Genomic DNA, 16,425 nt, shown 5'->3' with positions numbered 1-16,425 from the left:
CTTCTGTACTAAAGCTGATGCCGCTCTCATTATAAACTGCTGAAGTTGTAAAAGCCCGGAACAATTTGCAAGTTAGCTTAGCACCTTGCAGAAAGCCCCTTATCTTACTTCCTCATTATTTCCATGGACTTCTGTCTATGTAACCTGAATGCCCCTTTGTTCGGGGCTTCATTCACCATTGTGTCTTGTATGACCGAGAGTGAAGTCCTAGTGCGCTAGAAATAAAGCCTCTTGCACTTTGCATCAAGAACCGGCTTTTGTGGTTGATTGGGGTTGCTGTAGCACTCCCTGGACAAGGAGGATTGGCCGGTTATTGGCAAAAACCTTTCATTTGGGGGCTCGTCCGGGATGTGACGGTCACCCCACTCCTACAACGTCGGCCTTGGAGGTAAGCCTTTATCTGTCTATTGTTCTCTCGTCTGTCTTCATGTAAAAGTCTGTATCAGGGTCCCTGTCTGTATCAGGTATCGCAGCTGTTCGGACTATTGTAAAATAGCTGGACTGTGGTCAGCAGACATGCCTGGAGGACCACAGGCTGCAGCCCTGGGGGATGCCCCAAGGGTGAGGGAGGATCAGGGACGCCTGATAGTCTCCTGTGGTAAGGGCACAGAGGCCTTCACAGCCAATGCCCATCAGAATCTGTTCTGAGTTTGTGGAAGACCTAGGTCGGTAAGTTGCTTTTTGTTTCTCTTGCCCTGTTCTTTGTTCTTTTGTCTGTGTTTTTAACCTATTCATTGACGATGGGACAGACTGTAGTGGCTCCTCTGAATTTGACTCTTAGACATTGGACTGAAGTAAAGGGAAGAGGTCATGACCTATCTATAGAGATTAGGAAGGGTCTCTGACAGACATTCTGTACATCTGAGTAGCCCACTTTCAATGTCGGATGGCCACCCGAGGGCACATTTGATTTCAAAACTGTTCTTGCCATTAAAGACATTGTTTTTCAGAAAGGACCAGGAAGTTATCCAGATCAACAGCTCTACATCATCGTCTGGCAAGACCTGATACAAAATCCTCCCCCCTGGGTCTGGTCCTAGATTCCCAGGCATCACCCTGATCACCGGACACCCCTCACTCTCACCCTTCCCCTCCAACCAGGAGGGAGCATGGGGACCCTGGTGTCCTGCCTGAACCAGCCCCCCGCAACATGGCCACTGCCCATGGCCCACCCTGGCGCCCGCGCAGCTCCCTGCCCAGGGGGCACTGGTGAGCGCAAGCGCTGGGCGTATAATGCCTGGAGCAGGGCACGGGCAGGGGAAGCGTTGTGTAATCCCGCCGGCGGTGGGGCGGGGACAGAATGCGGGTCACCCGGGAGACGCCAGCTGCTGCCAGAGTCCGGCCCCTCGGCAGGGCACTCACTGGGCCGCAGTTCTGCATGTTGCGGGTTGCTTGTGCTGGCAACGCCCACGGCCCGGCACCCACACAGAAAGGGAGCCAAGAGAGGTTGTAGACAGCCTAGTAGGCGGCCAGGACCGAGGGCTGGTATGGGCTTGTGGGGTGGCTGGAAAAAATGGTGACAGTGGGCAATGGGGTGGCACCCCCACATTGCGGCCCCAGAGCGCCCTGCGTGGGGCCATGCCAGGCAGGGGCGGGGCACCAGGTGTCCCTGGGGGCGCAGTCCCAGGCAGGTCAGTAGCTACAGCAGCAGCCCCTCTCTCGGTCACAATGAGGTTATAATCTTCAGTAGTGCTGCCTGAAAAAGACCTTAAAGATGGGTGGCTGGCTGTCAGCTTAAAGTCCAGATCCAGGCGTTCAAGGCTCACACATGGCACCTTATGCATAAGGCCACTCATGTCGCCCTCACCCGAGTGGGACCACTTCATGCCTGACGCATGGGGCTCTGCACTTGTGTAGAGATCATCTGACCCGAAGCCATAGCCTTCTTGCACATCCATGGGCTGGCTGCTTCCAGACCCCTGCTTGCTCAGAGGTCCTGGGGCTCTTGGAGGGGCCATGGGTGCAGGGCCTGTTGGATTAGTGCCAAGATGCTCTGCCACAATTTTGCCACACACCTCTGCACTCTTGGTCCAAGCATTGAGGTTCCACTGAAACTTCATCTCACAATGTGGCTCAACAAAATTCACAATCATCTTGAGAGCCCGATGCAGCTGGAAGTAAATCAAGTTCTTAGACAGCAACAGTGTTATGTTGTTGTCACTCTCCAGAGCCCAAGAGGCAAAGCACAGGATGTGCTCCTGGTGCTTCTGAATCTTGGTCATGGTCCAGTGCTGCCACTCCAGGTGCTCCTGTTGCCCCTCCATCACCTTCTGGACATCATTGACCAGCATGCAGCCTTGCTTATTCAGCTCCTTCATGATCTGCAAAATGGCCATCTTGACATCCACCTGCACACGCTTCTGCACATCAGACCCCTGGCGGATCGAGCTGCGAACCTCCTTGGTGTTCTTCTGCAGGGTGGCAGGTTTGTCCCCAAGGCGCTTCACCAGGGAGGCCAGGAGTTTGCGCTGGTTCCTCACGACATCCTCCAGGAACTGGTACTGGTAATCTTTCTGGGCATTAAACTGGCAGTCCCAGCAGGTAAAAATGTCACAGCTCTCACAAAACAGCACAAGGGGTTGATGCTTGTGCACGTTGCAATAGACTGTGCGCTCACCATCTCGAGACTTGGCTGGCCCAGTAAAACGCACAGTATGGTCCTTGGTGTACTTCATCCACTGGTGAGCCTCCACGCACATCTCACACAGTGGCTCAGAGCATTCCACACAGTAGCTAGTAGCGGGGACGTTATCCTCACAACTAGTACAACACTGGTTGGCATCCTGGGCATCTGTAGCAACCTTTCTGCCACTATCACCCATAAAATAATTCTCCACAATGTCTTTAAAAAAATACTGCTGTTTGCACACAGGACAGTCCACCACAGCGCCATCGCCCACTGCGCCGCCGTCCCCCGAGCTGTTGGCAGAGGCAGGGGCCGCCGGGCCGCGGCACGGCTGAATACAGGCAGGGCAGCAGGCACCGGGGGAGCCCAGGGAGGAAGAAAGGCATGGGGCTCACCGCACAGGCACAAATGCGCTCACTGCCAATGGCTGGGGTTCTGCTGCCGCCACTAGACCAAGCACTGTGACCCGCCTCCTGGGCCACTGCCTGATGCCCGCAGAGCGCTGCTGAGACACTTGTCCTGATACTCTTATGGGTACACAAGTTTTATGATTAAAACTCCTTGCCAAAAATGCAAAATGGGGGAATGTAAGAATAAAATTAAACTGTACCTATCCTGTTTTGTAAACATAAAGTTTAACCTTTGCCTTTTTTGCTTCTGTACTAAAGCTGATGCCACTCTCATTATAAACTGCTGAAGTTGTAAAAGCCTGGAACAATTTGCAAGTTAGCTTAGCACCTTGCAGAAAGACCCTTATCTTACTTCCTCATTCTTTCCACGGACTTGTGTCTATATAACCTGAATGCCCCTTTGTTTGGGGCTTCACTCGCCATCGTGTCTTGTATGACTGAGAGTGAAGTCCTAGTGCACTAAAAATAAAGCCTCTTGCACTTTGCATCAAGAAGCGACTTTTGTGGTTGATTGGGGTCGCCATAGCACTCCCTGGACAAGGAGGATTGGCTCGTTATCAGCGAAAACCTTTCATTACCTTCCTAGTTTAATTTTCTGTATATCTACGTGATTTTTGTCTATAAAGAAAAAAATGGGAGAGAAGCAATTGTAGAGCCTAAAATAGAATCAGTAACAGGAAGTTAGGAAAAGTTCTTTTCCCAGAGGAGGATGAAGGTTGGGGTGAAAGCTAGTGGGGAAAGTTATTTTTAGGTAACTGCTTGACGTCACTCTTTCATTGAGGTGAAGGAAATTAGTAGGGGAGGAAAAAGGGTGAGTCCCTGGCATATTTGGATATAGACATTCCCAGGCCATGTGCTCATCAAGTCTTACATCAAAGTAGTATCAACATAGAATCAAAATCTGATGTGTGCATATCTGTGTGTGTGCGTGTGTGTTTATACACATGCACATATGCATTTGGGGAGGCAGACTGTGTTTTAGTTGTGACACTCCTGTTATTTCTCCTGCTCTCTGTCTTCGGTAGAGAGTAAAATAACAAAAGGCAGAGGCAAAAAAGATAAATACATATGCTGGGTCATCAGTCTCATCATTTTGAAGAGCTGACTAAAGTCAAAGTATTTGTTTTTTGGGAACAAAAAATACTCATCTTTAAAGAGAAATATAAAACCTAGTAATTTAGGAATTTCAAGTTATTATTTTATTTTATTTTAATGCTCCTCTCTTTGGTGCAACAGGGAAGTTTTAATTAAGCCAAAGATACCAGTGAAAGTTTATTTCCACAGTGCTATCACCAGACATGTTTCTGGGGCCTTTACACAGGGAACCATATGCAAGAGAGTGGCCATGATCGGAGCTGGCATCAACAGCCTGACCGCTATCAGGAGTTGCCTGGAGGAGGGGCTGGAGTCCACCTGCTTTGAGGGGAGCAATGATGTTGGGGGCCTGTGGACGTTCTCGGTGAGTGGGTGTCCTTGCAATAGATAGGAAAGAGGCAAAGGAGGGTAGGAGAAGAGCCACTTAAGTGCCGGTTCCCAAATCTGCTGCCAGCCAAGCACAGTCCCTATGAGGTTTAGAATCCACAAAGCCCATCCAGAAGAGGTGGGAAAGGAACTTCTTTGCAGATAGGAAGGAAATTAGACAAGTTCCCATCTTTTAAGGTCTCTGTGGGTAGAATTCACCTCTGATACATCATTAATAGGAGCCACTGGGAGAGAAACCCACGGCCAAGTATCAGTTAGGCGTATGTGATATGTTACATGATTTACTCAGTTAAAGAGTGAAGGCTTTTCCCATTCTTCTGTCCAGGTTACCCAAGGCCCTCTTAGCTGTTCAGAACATAGATTTTAATGTTTCACGGGTGATTTGTCTTGAAAAATCACATAATGAGACTTCTGCAGGAGGGACCAAGAGTTGGACACACTGCTATGAGGTTCTTGGGTGTCCCTTTACGTCTGTGCTCTTGTACTAAGGGCTGTATCAGCAGACACACGCGTGTGCCCTCATTCAGTCACTTCCTGTGTACTGGCCTGGCAGTGTGGGAGCTTCTCTGTGCGCCCCCCCACTTCCTTGGCGTCTCCAGCCTTAGCAGCACTGCTTGGCTAAGCTGGTCTGTCCGTCTCATTTTTCTTCTTCTGATAAACCTATTAATATAAATGTAAATTTATGAAGGTCAGTAACACTTTTCATCTACCATTTCTTCCTTAAATGCAAAATCACTATTACCTACTTCAATTAAAAAGTTGTATTTAGCGAAACAATATGACAGCTCTTTAATATTATAAAAGACATGAGATGCTATTTATTAACACAGCTATTTTGCAAAGAACTCTCGAAACCACCCAGCATCCTGGACAGGTGTATGTTACTAGAATGTGCTGCAGGGGACACACAGCAGCTCATTGGTAACTGTTAGTGCTATTTCCTTGAGTGCTTTTTATTTATCGAATGTCTCAATTTAATTCACTCTTTATAATAATTCTATAAGCTAGTATGATGTTTTCCCTTTTACAAATTAATCTGAAGCTTAAAAATAACGTAAAAATTGCACAACTAGGAAATGGTGGAGACAAGAGCTTCCAATTCAAGCTTGCCTCTTCCTGCAGCCAGAATTAATCCCTCACCCTTCTGCAAATTGCTGGATGCTGTTTCAACTAGCAGGCCTAATGAACTTCAGGTTTTCTGCAGGAGGTTTTTTTTTTTTTTTTTTTTTTTTTTTGAGGTTTTTGTGATATGGGCATGCACTTGCTGGAAAGACAGAGAGAGACAGAAAACGAGAAATCACCCCTCAGGGGGAATGTCAACACCACAATCCCTTCTCCTACATTCTCCTCTTGGGATTTTGGGCATGCATGCACATGCGCCCAGCGTGAGTTTAAGCCACCAGGTCCAGGGCTCGAGCCATGGTTGATACATGGGAGTCCAGAGACATAGTAATTATGCTAACTGCTGATCCCTCTGCATGGAGCTCTTAACCAAAGTCTCGTGGTCAGACTTACATTGCAAACACTATCGAACACAGAACACTGTTGGTAGGGTCTTTGAAGAAGGACCCAGCCCAAGACAGCGGTCTTTGTTGTGGCTCAAGGAGGACTTTGAAATTCGAACTTGGCATCACAGGCAGGTGAAACTACCCAGCTGCAAACACAGGTTAGCCATCCAGAAGAAGAAAGGAGAACTCAGAAGCAGAATTCCAGACCAGCAGGCTGAGGCTAGAGCCACAGGGGATTCTTCCCCGGCCTAGAACAAGGGAATTTATGGTGCTGGGTTTCAAGATGGCTTGGCACTGTGGATTTTCTCTCTCTTCCATTTTCTCCTTTTTAGAATTACAATGTGTAATTGTTACTCTCTGCCTGTCCTAAAGGAAGGTAACTGGCCTTCGAGTTTCACAGGTCTTTCACAAATTAATCTTAATTATTGAGGAATTTTGCCCATATGGATCATACTCAGCATCTCATTTATATCTTATTTATATAATTTAGATGATTTTGAGCTGATGTGACCTAGATGAGGATTGGACTTGATTTAAAGCTGCCATTGGTTGAAACTTTGGAAACATTGGGACTGACTGGGTGAAGTACTTTGCATGTGGATGGATGTGCATCTTTGGGACCAGTAGTCTGAACCATTGAGCAATGGCTCCTTACAGAGACTACATTTGAATCTTGGAACTGGTAACCGTTCTCTCATAAAGAACGAGGATATTTGCACATAGGATCGAGCTGAAAATCCTGACATGGACAGATTATCCTGGATTATCCAGTGGGCTCAAATATGCCGTAACATGTCTTTGTGAGAGAGAGACAGAGAAAGATGTGACACACACACAGAAGACAGAAGGGAGGTGATGAAGCAGAGAGAGACTAGAATAAGTTATATTTTGGCCTTAAAGGCAGATGAGGAAGCCATGAGCCAAGGAATAAAGTGGCTTCTTAACACTGAAAAAGCCAAAGGCTGCTGCAGGCGAGGTGCTGGAAGAGGCTTTCCTTGAGCCTCTGGACCTGAGCCTGACCTGCCAACACCTTGTTCCCTGCCTGGTGGTCTGATTCTGACCACTGCCTCCAGACTGTGTGAAACAAATTCCTGTCCCTTTTAGCTCTCAAGTTTGCGTTAACTCATGATAGCAACCACAGAAGCCAACATAGTCTGTTAGGTAGAGTTTCCTAATTTACCACTGTGAGGAGACTTATAGAATGAAAATGACATGACAGGAGGGGTCCTTAAACTCTGCAGGAAGTCTGTGACAATCACCTCCCTGTTGGCATGGTGATTATATGAGAAGATTATATTAATTTTGTATTGTTGCCCTTTAGTTCTTTAGGTCAGCATGTTATAGTCTTATTTTTTTTCTTTCAAGGGGTCCAAACATGAGTTTAGCATGAGAAATACTAAGGGTGCAGGTGACTTGAGCCACCTATCACACTTCCCAGTGTCCTTCTCCTTCCAACTTCTAACCTGGATCTAAACCCAGATGGCATATTTCCCTTACCATCTTTGATCACAGAAAAGAAAGTACTTTCTGAGTAGGCCATGCATACAGGTAAAATGTCTCTCTTTATCAGGAGATTCCCAAATAATAAATCAGTAAATATGGATGTTAGCATGATGTGTTGTAAAGAGAGGATTTTTGCTTGTATATTTATCTGGTCTTTTTTTTTTTTTAACTTCCACTGATTTTTGACTAGTCTACATATCGATTTGTTCTTCAGTGTTTCTTCCTCCTCGTGTTGATTACCGTCCCTTTGGAACTAAATCACCTAAAGCTACATTCCTGCACTTCCCCACCCACACGCAGACTGGCAGATCACCAAGGACATGAGCAGCAGTAGACTCCTGCCCTATTTCAGGATCACAGCGATTTCAAAGCAAGCATGGTAAGGAAGTGATGCTCGATTATCTGCCTGGAATCAGGCCATGGCCATGGGGACTTTTGACATGCTTGCAGTATTCCAGTACCACACGAGAAATCTAAGTTCTGGAGGCCTTGCAGATTTGATTCATCTGAGCCCTAATTAGAAATTTCTGGCGCTTGGGACCAGCAGTTAGTGTAATGGCTATATCACTGGACTCCCATGTAGTCAACCGCGATTTGAGTCCCGGACTCGGTGGCTTAAAACTCACGCTGGGCACGTGCGTGTGCGTGCCCAAGAGGAGAATGAAGGAGAAGGGGTTGCAGTGTGGCCATTCCCGCTGGGGGGGGGGGATTTCTCGCTTTCTGTCTCTCTGTCTCTCTCTTTCTGGCGAGTGCACGCACCCTGTAGCAAAAACCTCTCAAAAAAGAAAAAAAGGGAAAAAAAAAAAGAAATCTTTGGTGCTCAATAGTTCATTGTGGACTAGTTTGATCTTTCATCATGAAACTTCAGGCCAAAATCCATAGAATCTACTGACCTATTGTTCAGGAAGCTCCTGAGAAAGAGAGACATCTCCTACAGCTGTGACCTCCTCAGAAAGCTCTTGGTGGTTTAAGAGAGCTAAAGGAAGGGCTCACCTCTTTCTCCTTGTGTTCCAACAGTATTCTGTTTTGTTCTAATTGAATGCTGTTTACTCCCCTCTACAGCTGGCTTGCAGAGCCCACAATATAGCAAATGCGGTAATGTGAAACAATGGCAAATGGAAAAGAAGTGTTTGACACCAGCTTCTATTTGTTACTGTTCTGTGGCTACAACCTTTGCTGTGCTTCAGAATTACCTAAGAGCTTTTGAAACTCCCAGACATGAAACAAAATTCTCTAAGAGTAAGACCTAACTCTATGTGTGTATGTATGTTTGTTTGTTTTCAAACTCCATTTATTCCTGCCTGTGGCTGAGGTTGTGAACCATGGCATTAAGTCTTCCTATTCCCATTGCTGATTCATCTGTCTTCCATGTTTCCTTTCTTTGTCACTACTAATACCTCCTCTGAAGTTTATGAGCACAGATCCACAGCTTCTAAGAGTTAGGATAACCAATTCAGATTTTTGTTTTTGAGAGTTTTTTTGCTATAGGGCATGTGTGCTCACAAGAAAGACAGAGAGAGAGACACAGAGACAGGAAGCAAGAAATCACCCCCCCCCCAGGGGGGCATGGCCACGCTGCAATCCCTTCCCCTCCATTCTCCTCTTGGGATTTTGGGCATGTATGCACACATGTGCCTGGTGTGAGTTTAAGCCACTGGGTCCGGGACTTGAACTGCGGTTGACTACATGAGAGTCCAGCAACATAGCCATTACGCCAATTGCTGGTCCCTAATTCAGATATTTTTGCACATTCTGGAAGTTAAAACTTTGTTACTACAAAAATTTTCAAAAGGGATGCTATGCCCATACAGTCTATGTGTTGGTTTCTATTTCTGCATTGTAGAAATGTCAAACCTAATTCCTAAAAGATGAAAAATGCTGGGCCAGTAGGTGGCATGGTAGTTAAGGCAGCTGTATATACGAGGCCATTTACAGCCAACTATGAGGTTTGAATTCTGGACCCTGCAGCTTAAAAACACACCTAGTGCATATGTGTATGGCTCAAAACCCCAAAAGGAGGGAGAGATGGAGGAGAAGGGATGCAGTGTGACCATCCCGGGTGGGTGCTTTCTCACTTACTCTCTTTTTCACTGTTTTTTTTTTTTTCCTGGCAAGTGCATTGCCATCTATCAAAAACAAACAAACAAAAAATAACCTCACTTTCCAAATCAGCTGTAGCCATTTGACATTATCTGCTTTTATAAATTGACCTTTAGATACTTGTGCTCATGAATCATGGAAATCAGAAAAAGTTTAATTTGGGGAACTGTTTGTCACCATATTTAATGGTTAAAGGGAATATAAGATTCTAGTTAAATATCCCTAAAAGGACATTATGAAATTTAAAATTTGTTTTCCTTAGGAAAATATGTTTCGAAAGTTGTATTTACCATAGTCTAAGTTCCCTTGATAAACTCCTTGACAACATCAACTGTTTACATGAGGTTGACTTATGTGTCATCTTATGACGTCATCTTGCTGGGGGGTAAAGGCTGACTCAGAGAAGTATAGTTACTTGTCTCTGGCCCTGACTGTCTCGACATGCCTTTCTGCCCTTGCCCTTACCTTTGCAACTGTACGTTCTACATTCACAGGACCGAGCAGAGGAGGGCAGGGCCAGCATTTACCAGTCAGTCTTCACAAACTCCTCCAAAAAGATGATGTGCTTCCCAGATTTCCCATACCCCGATGACTTCCCCAACTTCATGCACAACAGCAAACTCCAGGAATACATCACTGCATTTGCCAAAGAAACGAATCCCCTAAAATATATACAATTTAAGGTAAGATGCTTTCAACCAATAGCTTTTGGCATAGTAGTAAGGTAGCCCATGTCTGTGACTGGATTCAGTAACCCCGTTTTTTAATAAACATTATTAATTTATTATTATTATTATTTGCTCTAGGGCATATAGAGAAATAGAGAGAGGGGAAGTGAGACAGCAAGCTGTCAGGTTCTGGCACTTGAACTGCGGTCGGCCACGTGGAAGTCTAGCACCTTAACCATCGCCCACCTACTGACTACTTGGTAGCCCTTTCCTATTTTATCAACATTTTAATAGTGTAGACTCTGTAACCCTAGATGAAAAGAAATGCATGTTTTTTTGGGGGGGAGGGGAGAGGAGAGGGTTTTTGCTATAGGACGCGTGCGCTCACCAGAAAGACAGAGAGAGACAGAGAGATAGAAAGAGAGAAATCATCCCCTCAGGTGGATGGCCATGCCACAGTCCCTTCTCCTCCATTCTCCTCTCGGGATCTTGGGCACGCACGCACACGTGCCTGGCATGAGTTTAAGCCACCGGGTCCGGTACTCGAACTGCTGTGGGTTACATAGGAGTTCAGCAACATAGTCATTATGCTAACTGCTGGTCCTGAAATGCATCTTTTTTTTTTTTATAAAGCTTATACAGAACATTGACAAAAGTTGACCCCATATAGTTCTTAGACCAAAATGCCACTAAGAAATTAACATAGAAATAAATGTAAAATATCTTTGAATTTGAAAATTTAAAACTTAAGAACAAATATATCTAGCCAAATAGTAGCTCTAATGAAAACCTAAAAATATTTTTAACTTAGGGGCCAGCAGGAGGCAGGGAGGTTAAGGCAGCTGAATCTCACATATCCAACACCACGGTTCGAGTCACAGACCAGGTAGATTGAAAATAATGCTGAGTGGGTGTGAGTATGTGCCCAAATCCCAAGAAGAGAGCATAAAATAAGAGATTATGGCCTGGCTGTCCCCCAAGGGGTGATTTCTCACTTTCCCTCTCTATATTTCTCTTTCTCCTGTGAGTGCACACGCCCCTATGGCAAAAAAACAAATGAGCATAGAAAATATGAAAGTTTTAAAAACTAATAATGTAAAAAAGTTTAAGAAATTAATAAAAAGTATTAAGCACTGGTTAAGGGAGCTGGATTTCACCACAGTTTGTCTTAGCCTGGGCAGCTTGGAAAACATGTAGGCTGCATATGCATCCCTCAAATCTCAGTGGGATGGAAGATAGAGAGAAGAAATTGTGGTGCGACTGCATCTCATGGTGGGGGGAATACTTCTCCTTCTCTCTTTGCGGTAGGCATGTGTGACCTCTGGGAATTAAAAAAAGAAAAAAGAAAAGAAAGGAAAGCAGAATAAACTTAAGAACATAACACGAAGGGCTTAGGATCAGCTGTTGGTTTGGCAGTTGGGGGAACTAGAACGCACATGGTCAACTTAGTGGTTCAAGTCCCAGGCCCTGAGACCTAGAAAACACACCATGCTCATGTGCATGTGTGCTCAAAATCCAGATGGAGAATAAAAGAGAAGAGGGGCCAGCAATTAGTATAATGGCTATGTTGCTGGACTCCCATGTAGTCGATGGTGGTTCAAGTCCCGGACCCGGCGGCCTGAACTCACACCAGGCGCGTGTGCGTGCGTGCCCAAGATCATGAGAGGATAATGGAGGAGAAGGGATTGCGGTGTGGCCATCCCCTCTGGGGGGTGGGGCGTGGTGATTTCTCGCTTTCTATCTCTCTGTCTCTCTGTCTTTCTGGTACGCACCCTATAGCGAAAACCTCTCAAAAAAATAAAAGAATAAAAGAGAGGAGATTTGGCATGGAAATACCCCTGGGAGGTGATTTCTCACTTTCCTTCTCTCTTTCTGTCTCTCTCAAGTGAGTACACACTCCCTATTGCAAAATCTAAAAGAAGGAAGAAGAAAGAAAGAAAAAATATGAATGTGTAGTAATAGAAATAAATTAAGAAAACAGAAAATAAAACATACCAACAAAATTGAAAGTTTATTTCTTGCCAGGTCTAATAAAATAACATATACGTAGCTATAAGTTTAAGGAAAATAAAGACAAATAAATAATATTGGGAATGAAACAGTAAATAAAATAGATGCAGAAGAGATAAATATATGGGACAGCAGATGACGTAATGGTTATGTTACTGGAGGTAGTCAACTGCAGTTTGAGTCCCAGATCCAGTGGCTTAAAATTCATACTGGGCACATGCACATACATTCCCAGGATCCCAAGAGTGGAGTAGAGGGGAAGGAACTGTGGCGTGGCCATTCCCCCTGTGGGGGGATTTCTCACTTTCTGTCTCTCTCTGTCTCTCCAGCAAGCACATGAGCCCTATAGCAGAAAACCTCTCTCTTTCTCTAAAAAAAAAAAAAAAAAAGAATACTATAAATGTGCTTACCAAATAATATTTTTAAAAATTATTTTAATTTTATTTGTATTTATTCATTCATTCATTTATTTTAATTTGACCAGAGAGAGACAGAGACAGAGGGAAAGTGAGAAAGGAAGCCACCAGGTCCAGGACTTAAACCATGGTCGGCCATGTGGGAGTGTCCAGCACCTTAACCACTATTCCACCTGCTGGCCCCACCAAATAATATTTTTAACTGACTAAATTTTTTCAATCGTTATTGTAAAAAAAACTCACAGAGGAGGGCTAGCAGGTGGCATGGTGGTTAAGTGTGCTGGACTCCCACATGGCTGACTACGGTTTGAGTCCTGGACCTAGTGGCTTGCTTTCTCACTTTCTCCCTCTCTCTCTGTCTCTCTGTCCTTCTCTGGTCAAATTGAAAAATAAATAAATAAAATTTTTAAAAGTTTAAAAAATTATTTTAAAAAACCGCATAGAAGTAGAAATCCAGAATAGTCCTTTGACAGTTTATAGATCTTTTGAATTAGAAATTAAAAATATTCCCATAAAGAAAATAAACAGGTACTACTAAGGCTACTATGGTTGAGTACTTTCAAATTTGTAAGAAACAAAATGCTTCATAATTTATAAACTTTTTCAGAGATCAGAAAATGAAGTTTGATTTCCAAATTCATTCTGTGACATTGTAACATTGATATCAAAAGCAGACAGGATAATATGAAGCAAGAAAATAATTTTCATGAAAGTTCATGTAAAAATTCTTCAACAGGAATCCAACAATATTAAAAGAGATCAACTCCTGACAGAGCTGAGTTTACTTAAAATGCAAGCATGTATACATGTAATTCTCTACAAAAATCTGTTATAAATAAAAAATTGTATGCTTATTTTAAAAATTTAGAAAAAAGCATAAAATAAAATTTAATGCCCACTTGTGCTTGAAAGAGAGAGAGAAAAGAAAAGAAAATGGAGAGAGAATTCTCACCAAATCAAGATTAAAGGGAAATTCTCTTGACCCATCCAAATATACACAAACATTATTTTAAATCTGTACTGTTTAATATGGTAACCAGTAGCTACAGAACTGAAATATATTATAAGTATAAAGTGCCCTTACCTTAGATTTGAAAGTCTTATTATGAAATAAATAATATATAATACCTCATTAATAATTTTCATTTGTATTACATAGTGTAATATTAATGTATCATATTTGGTAATTTATTTTTAATTTTTTAAAGAATTATTTATTTACTTTTATTTATCATTACAATTATTTTTAATTTCCTTTAGGGCATGCATGCTCACCAGAGAGAGACAGACAGAGTGAGAAAAAGGGAGAGGCAAAATCAGAAAGCAGATGGCCAGGTTTGGGACTTGAACCATGGTTCAGCCATGTGAGAGTATAACGCTTTAATCATCATGCCACCTGCTGACCCCATATTTTTACTTTTTAATGTAATTACTAGAAAATTTTAAACTATGTGTGTCCCTCATATTGTAGTACAACTGGGCAATGCAAAACAATGAAAAGTTAGAATCACTCCCTATAAGGACCAGCATAAGATATGGATTCCAATCATTACTTATATTTTAATATTCTTAAGACATTTAAGAAACTGCATAAAGTAAAGAAAATAAAGGGAATGACAAATAAAATGAAATAAAAATGCTATTATTATAGTTAATATGATCATCTGTGTGGCAAACTATAAAGAATCTACAGATGACCAGAATTAACAATACAAAAAAGTTAAGTTAGGTTGTGGTATGTAAGATCTCTATTTAAAAATCTGTTGCATCAGGGCCATCAGGTGGCATGGTGGTTAAAGTGCTGGACTCCCACACAGCTGATTGTGATTCAAGTCTCAGACTTAGCAGCTTCCTTTCTCTCTCTCTCTCTGGTGAGTGTACGTGCCCTATAGCAAATTAAAAAAATAATAATGGTGATGATAAATAAAATTAAATTAATAATTCTTTTTTTTTAGAGTTTTTTGCTATAGGGCGTGTGCGCTTGCCAGACAGACAGAGAGAGACAGAGAGATAGAAAGCGAGAAATCACCCCCCGGGGGGATAGCCACACCGCAATCCCTTCTCCTCCATTCTCCTCTTGGGATCTTGGGCACGCACGCACACATGCCTGGCATGAGCTTAAGCCACCGGGTCCAGGATTCAAGACTTCGGGGGGAGCCCAACACCAGCCATTACACTAACTGCTGGTCCCAAATTAATAATTCTTTAAAAAAATCTATTGTACCTCTATAAGCCGACAATGGAGAAAAACTACAATCCCCAAAAGGTGCCACTTACAGTAGAATAACAAATGAAAAAAAATAAAATCTATGACTATTCTAAACAAATGATGTTTAAGATCCAATGGGTTTATAAGTGCTCATTTTATTTTTATACTTTATAAGTGATGAATATGTCATACAAATATATGTGTATTGAGTCTCTGCTGTGTATGAAATACTATTAATAAAGTTTCTAAGAACAGTGGATACCAGGTAAGGGCTCTCTTTTCACTATAACCAACAAGATGAAGAGATCTGTGCAACAGAGGGGCCCCATAGTAGAGGTTCTCTTTTCACTATAACCAACAAGATGAAGAGATCTGTGTACCAGAGGGGCCACACCAACAGGCCACTGTCAGCTGTGAGTGCACCGTCCAAGTAGAGTTGCTATCCCCTGGAGTGGGTTAGAAAATCTCATTCTTGGGGCCAGCAGATGGCATAGTAGTTAAGGCACTAGACTCCCACATGGCCAACAATGGTTCGAGTCCTGCACCCAGTAGCTTGAAACACACCAGGCATGTGTGCATGCGTGAAGAGGAGGGGTTGTGGGATGTCCATCCCCTACCCTGGCTAGTGATTAAACAAAGATTTACAAAATATGGCAGAAAAAGAGTAATCCATAAAAACATTGACAACTTACACTTTATCAAAATGAAAACAGTGAAATTTTGAGTGGAGTGGGTGTGCTGGCCTGGTCATCCTTGTTTCAGTCCAGATTTCACATGAGAACTTTTTAATATGCCAACACTAAGCATAGTGTTTCCTAGAACTATATTTTTAAAGTTTTGTTATAGGGTGCATATGCTCACCAGAGAGAGAGACAGAGGGGGAATGTCAGAAAGCACCCTCCCAATAGGAATGGCCACCTCACAATCCCTTCTCTTCTCGTCCCTTTTTGGGATTTCAGACATGCAGCATATGTATCTGATATAGTTTTCAAGCTACTGGATCTGGGACTTGAACTACATGCTCAGACATGTGGGATCCACCTCTGTGCCATTTGCTGGCCCTTATTTTTACTTCTTAGAGTTCATTTATTGGGATAAATAAATTTCTATTTGTAATTTGTGAAGAGTTGTCATTATAACTGAAAGTTTAATGTTATTAGGTATACTTACAGTTTAAAGATGTATTTTTCATCAGTTTTGAAAAATTATTAGCAATTACATTTTTGAGTGTCATTTCTTTGCCACTCTTTCTAATTTCTTCTTTTATATCTCTTCTTACTTAGACATTGAAATTTCTCAAACTGTTTTCTATACCTTTAAACTCACCTTCCATATTTCTGTCTTTTTATCTGTTTAATTCCTCTTAAATTTCTCGCTGCTATCTTCCATATTATTTTTGTTACATTAAATACCACATTTATTTTGTTATTTTTATTTTAAATGCTACACATTTCTAAATATGTGATCTTTCTAACTGCTACTGAAAGGTTCCT

The 16,425-nt window shown here is 42.9% G+C and overlaps 2 protein-coding genes across 2 annotated transcripts in view; one reads left to right on the top strand and one right to left on the bottom strand.

Moving 5' to 3' along the window:
- Positions 1–3,459, bottom strand: part of LOC102468932 (transcription intermediary factor 1-beta-like) — an 8,283-nt gene extending 4,824 nt beyond the window's left edge. The window contains exons 1-3 of the mRNA XM_014588390.1: positions 3,410–3,459; positions 3,045–3,153; positions 1,548–2,957 (exon numbers count right to left, since the gene is read on the bottom strand). Coding sequence (XP_014443876.1) covers positions 1,548–2,957; positions 3,045–3,153; positions 3,410–3,459 — 1,569 coding nt within the window. The remainder of the gene's footprint in view (positions 1–1,547; positions 2,958–3,044; positions 3,154–3,409) is intronic.
- A 922-nt stretch (positions 3,460–4,381) lies between these two features.
- The window catches only part of LOC102468515 (transcription intermediary factor 1-beta-like), a 16,966-nt gene continuing 4,922 nt past the window's right edge, over positions 4,382–16,425 (top strand). The window contains 4 exon segments of the mRNA XM_014588386.1: positions 4,382–4,495; positions 10,124–10,312; positions 13,460–13,523; positions 15,230–15,362. Of these exon segments, the coding sequence (XP_014443872.1) occupies positions 4,382–4,495; positions 10,124–10,312; positions 13,460–13,523; positions 15,230–15,362 (500 nt within the window).

This window comes from Tupaia chinensis, unplaced genomic scaffold, assembly GCF_000334495.1.
Source record: "Tupaia chinensis unplaced genomic scaffold, TupChi_1.0 Scaffold000037_21, whole genome shotgun sequence".
In the NCBI taxonomy this organism is placed as follows: Eukaryota; Metazoa; Chordata; class Mammalia; order Scandentia; family Tupaiidae; genus Tupaia; species Tupaia belangeri.
Note: the sequence above shows the minus strand (reverse complement) of the source record. Positions and strands in the feature narration are given on the sequence as shown.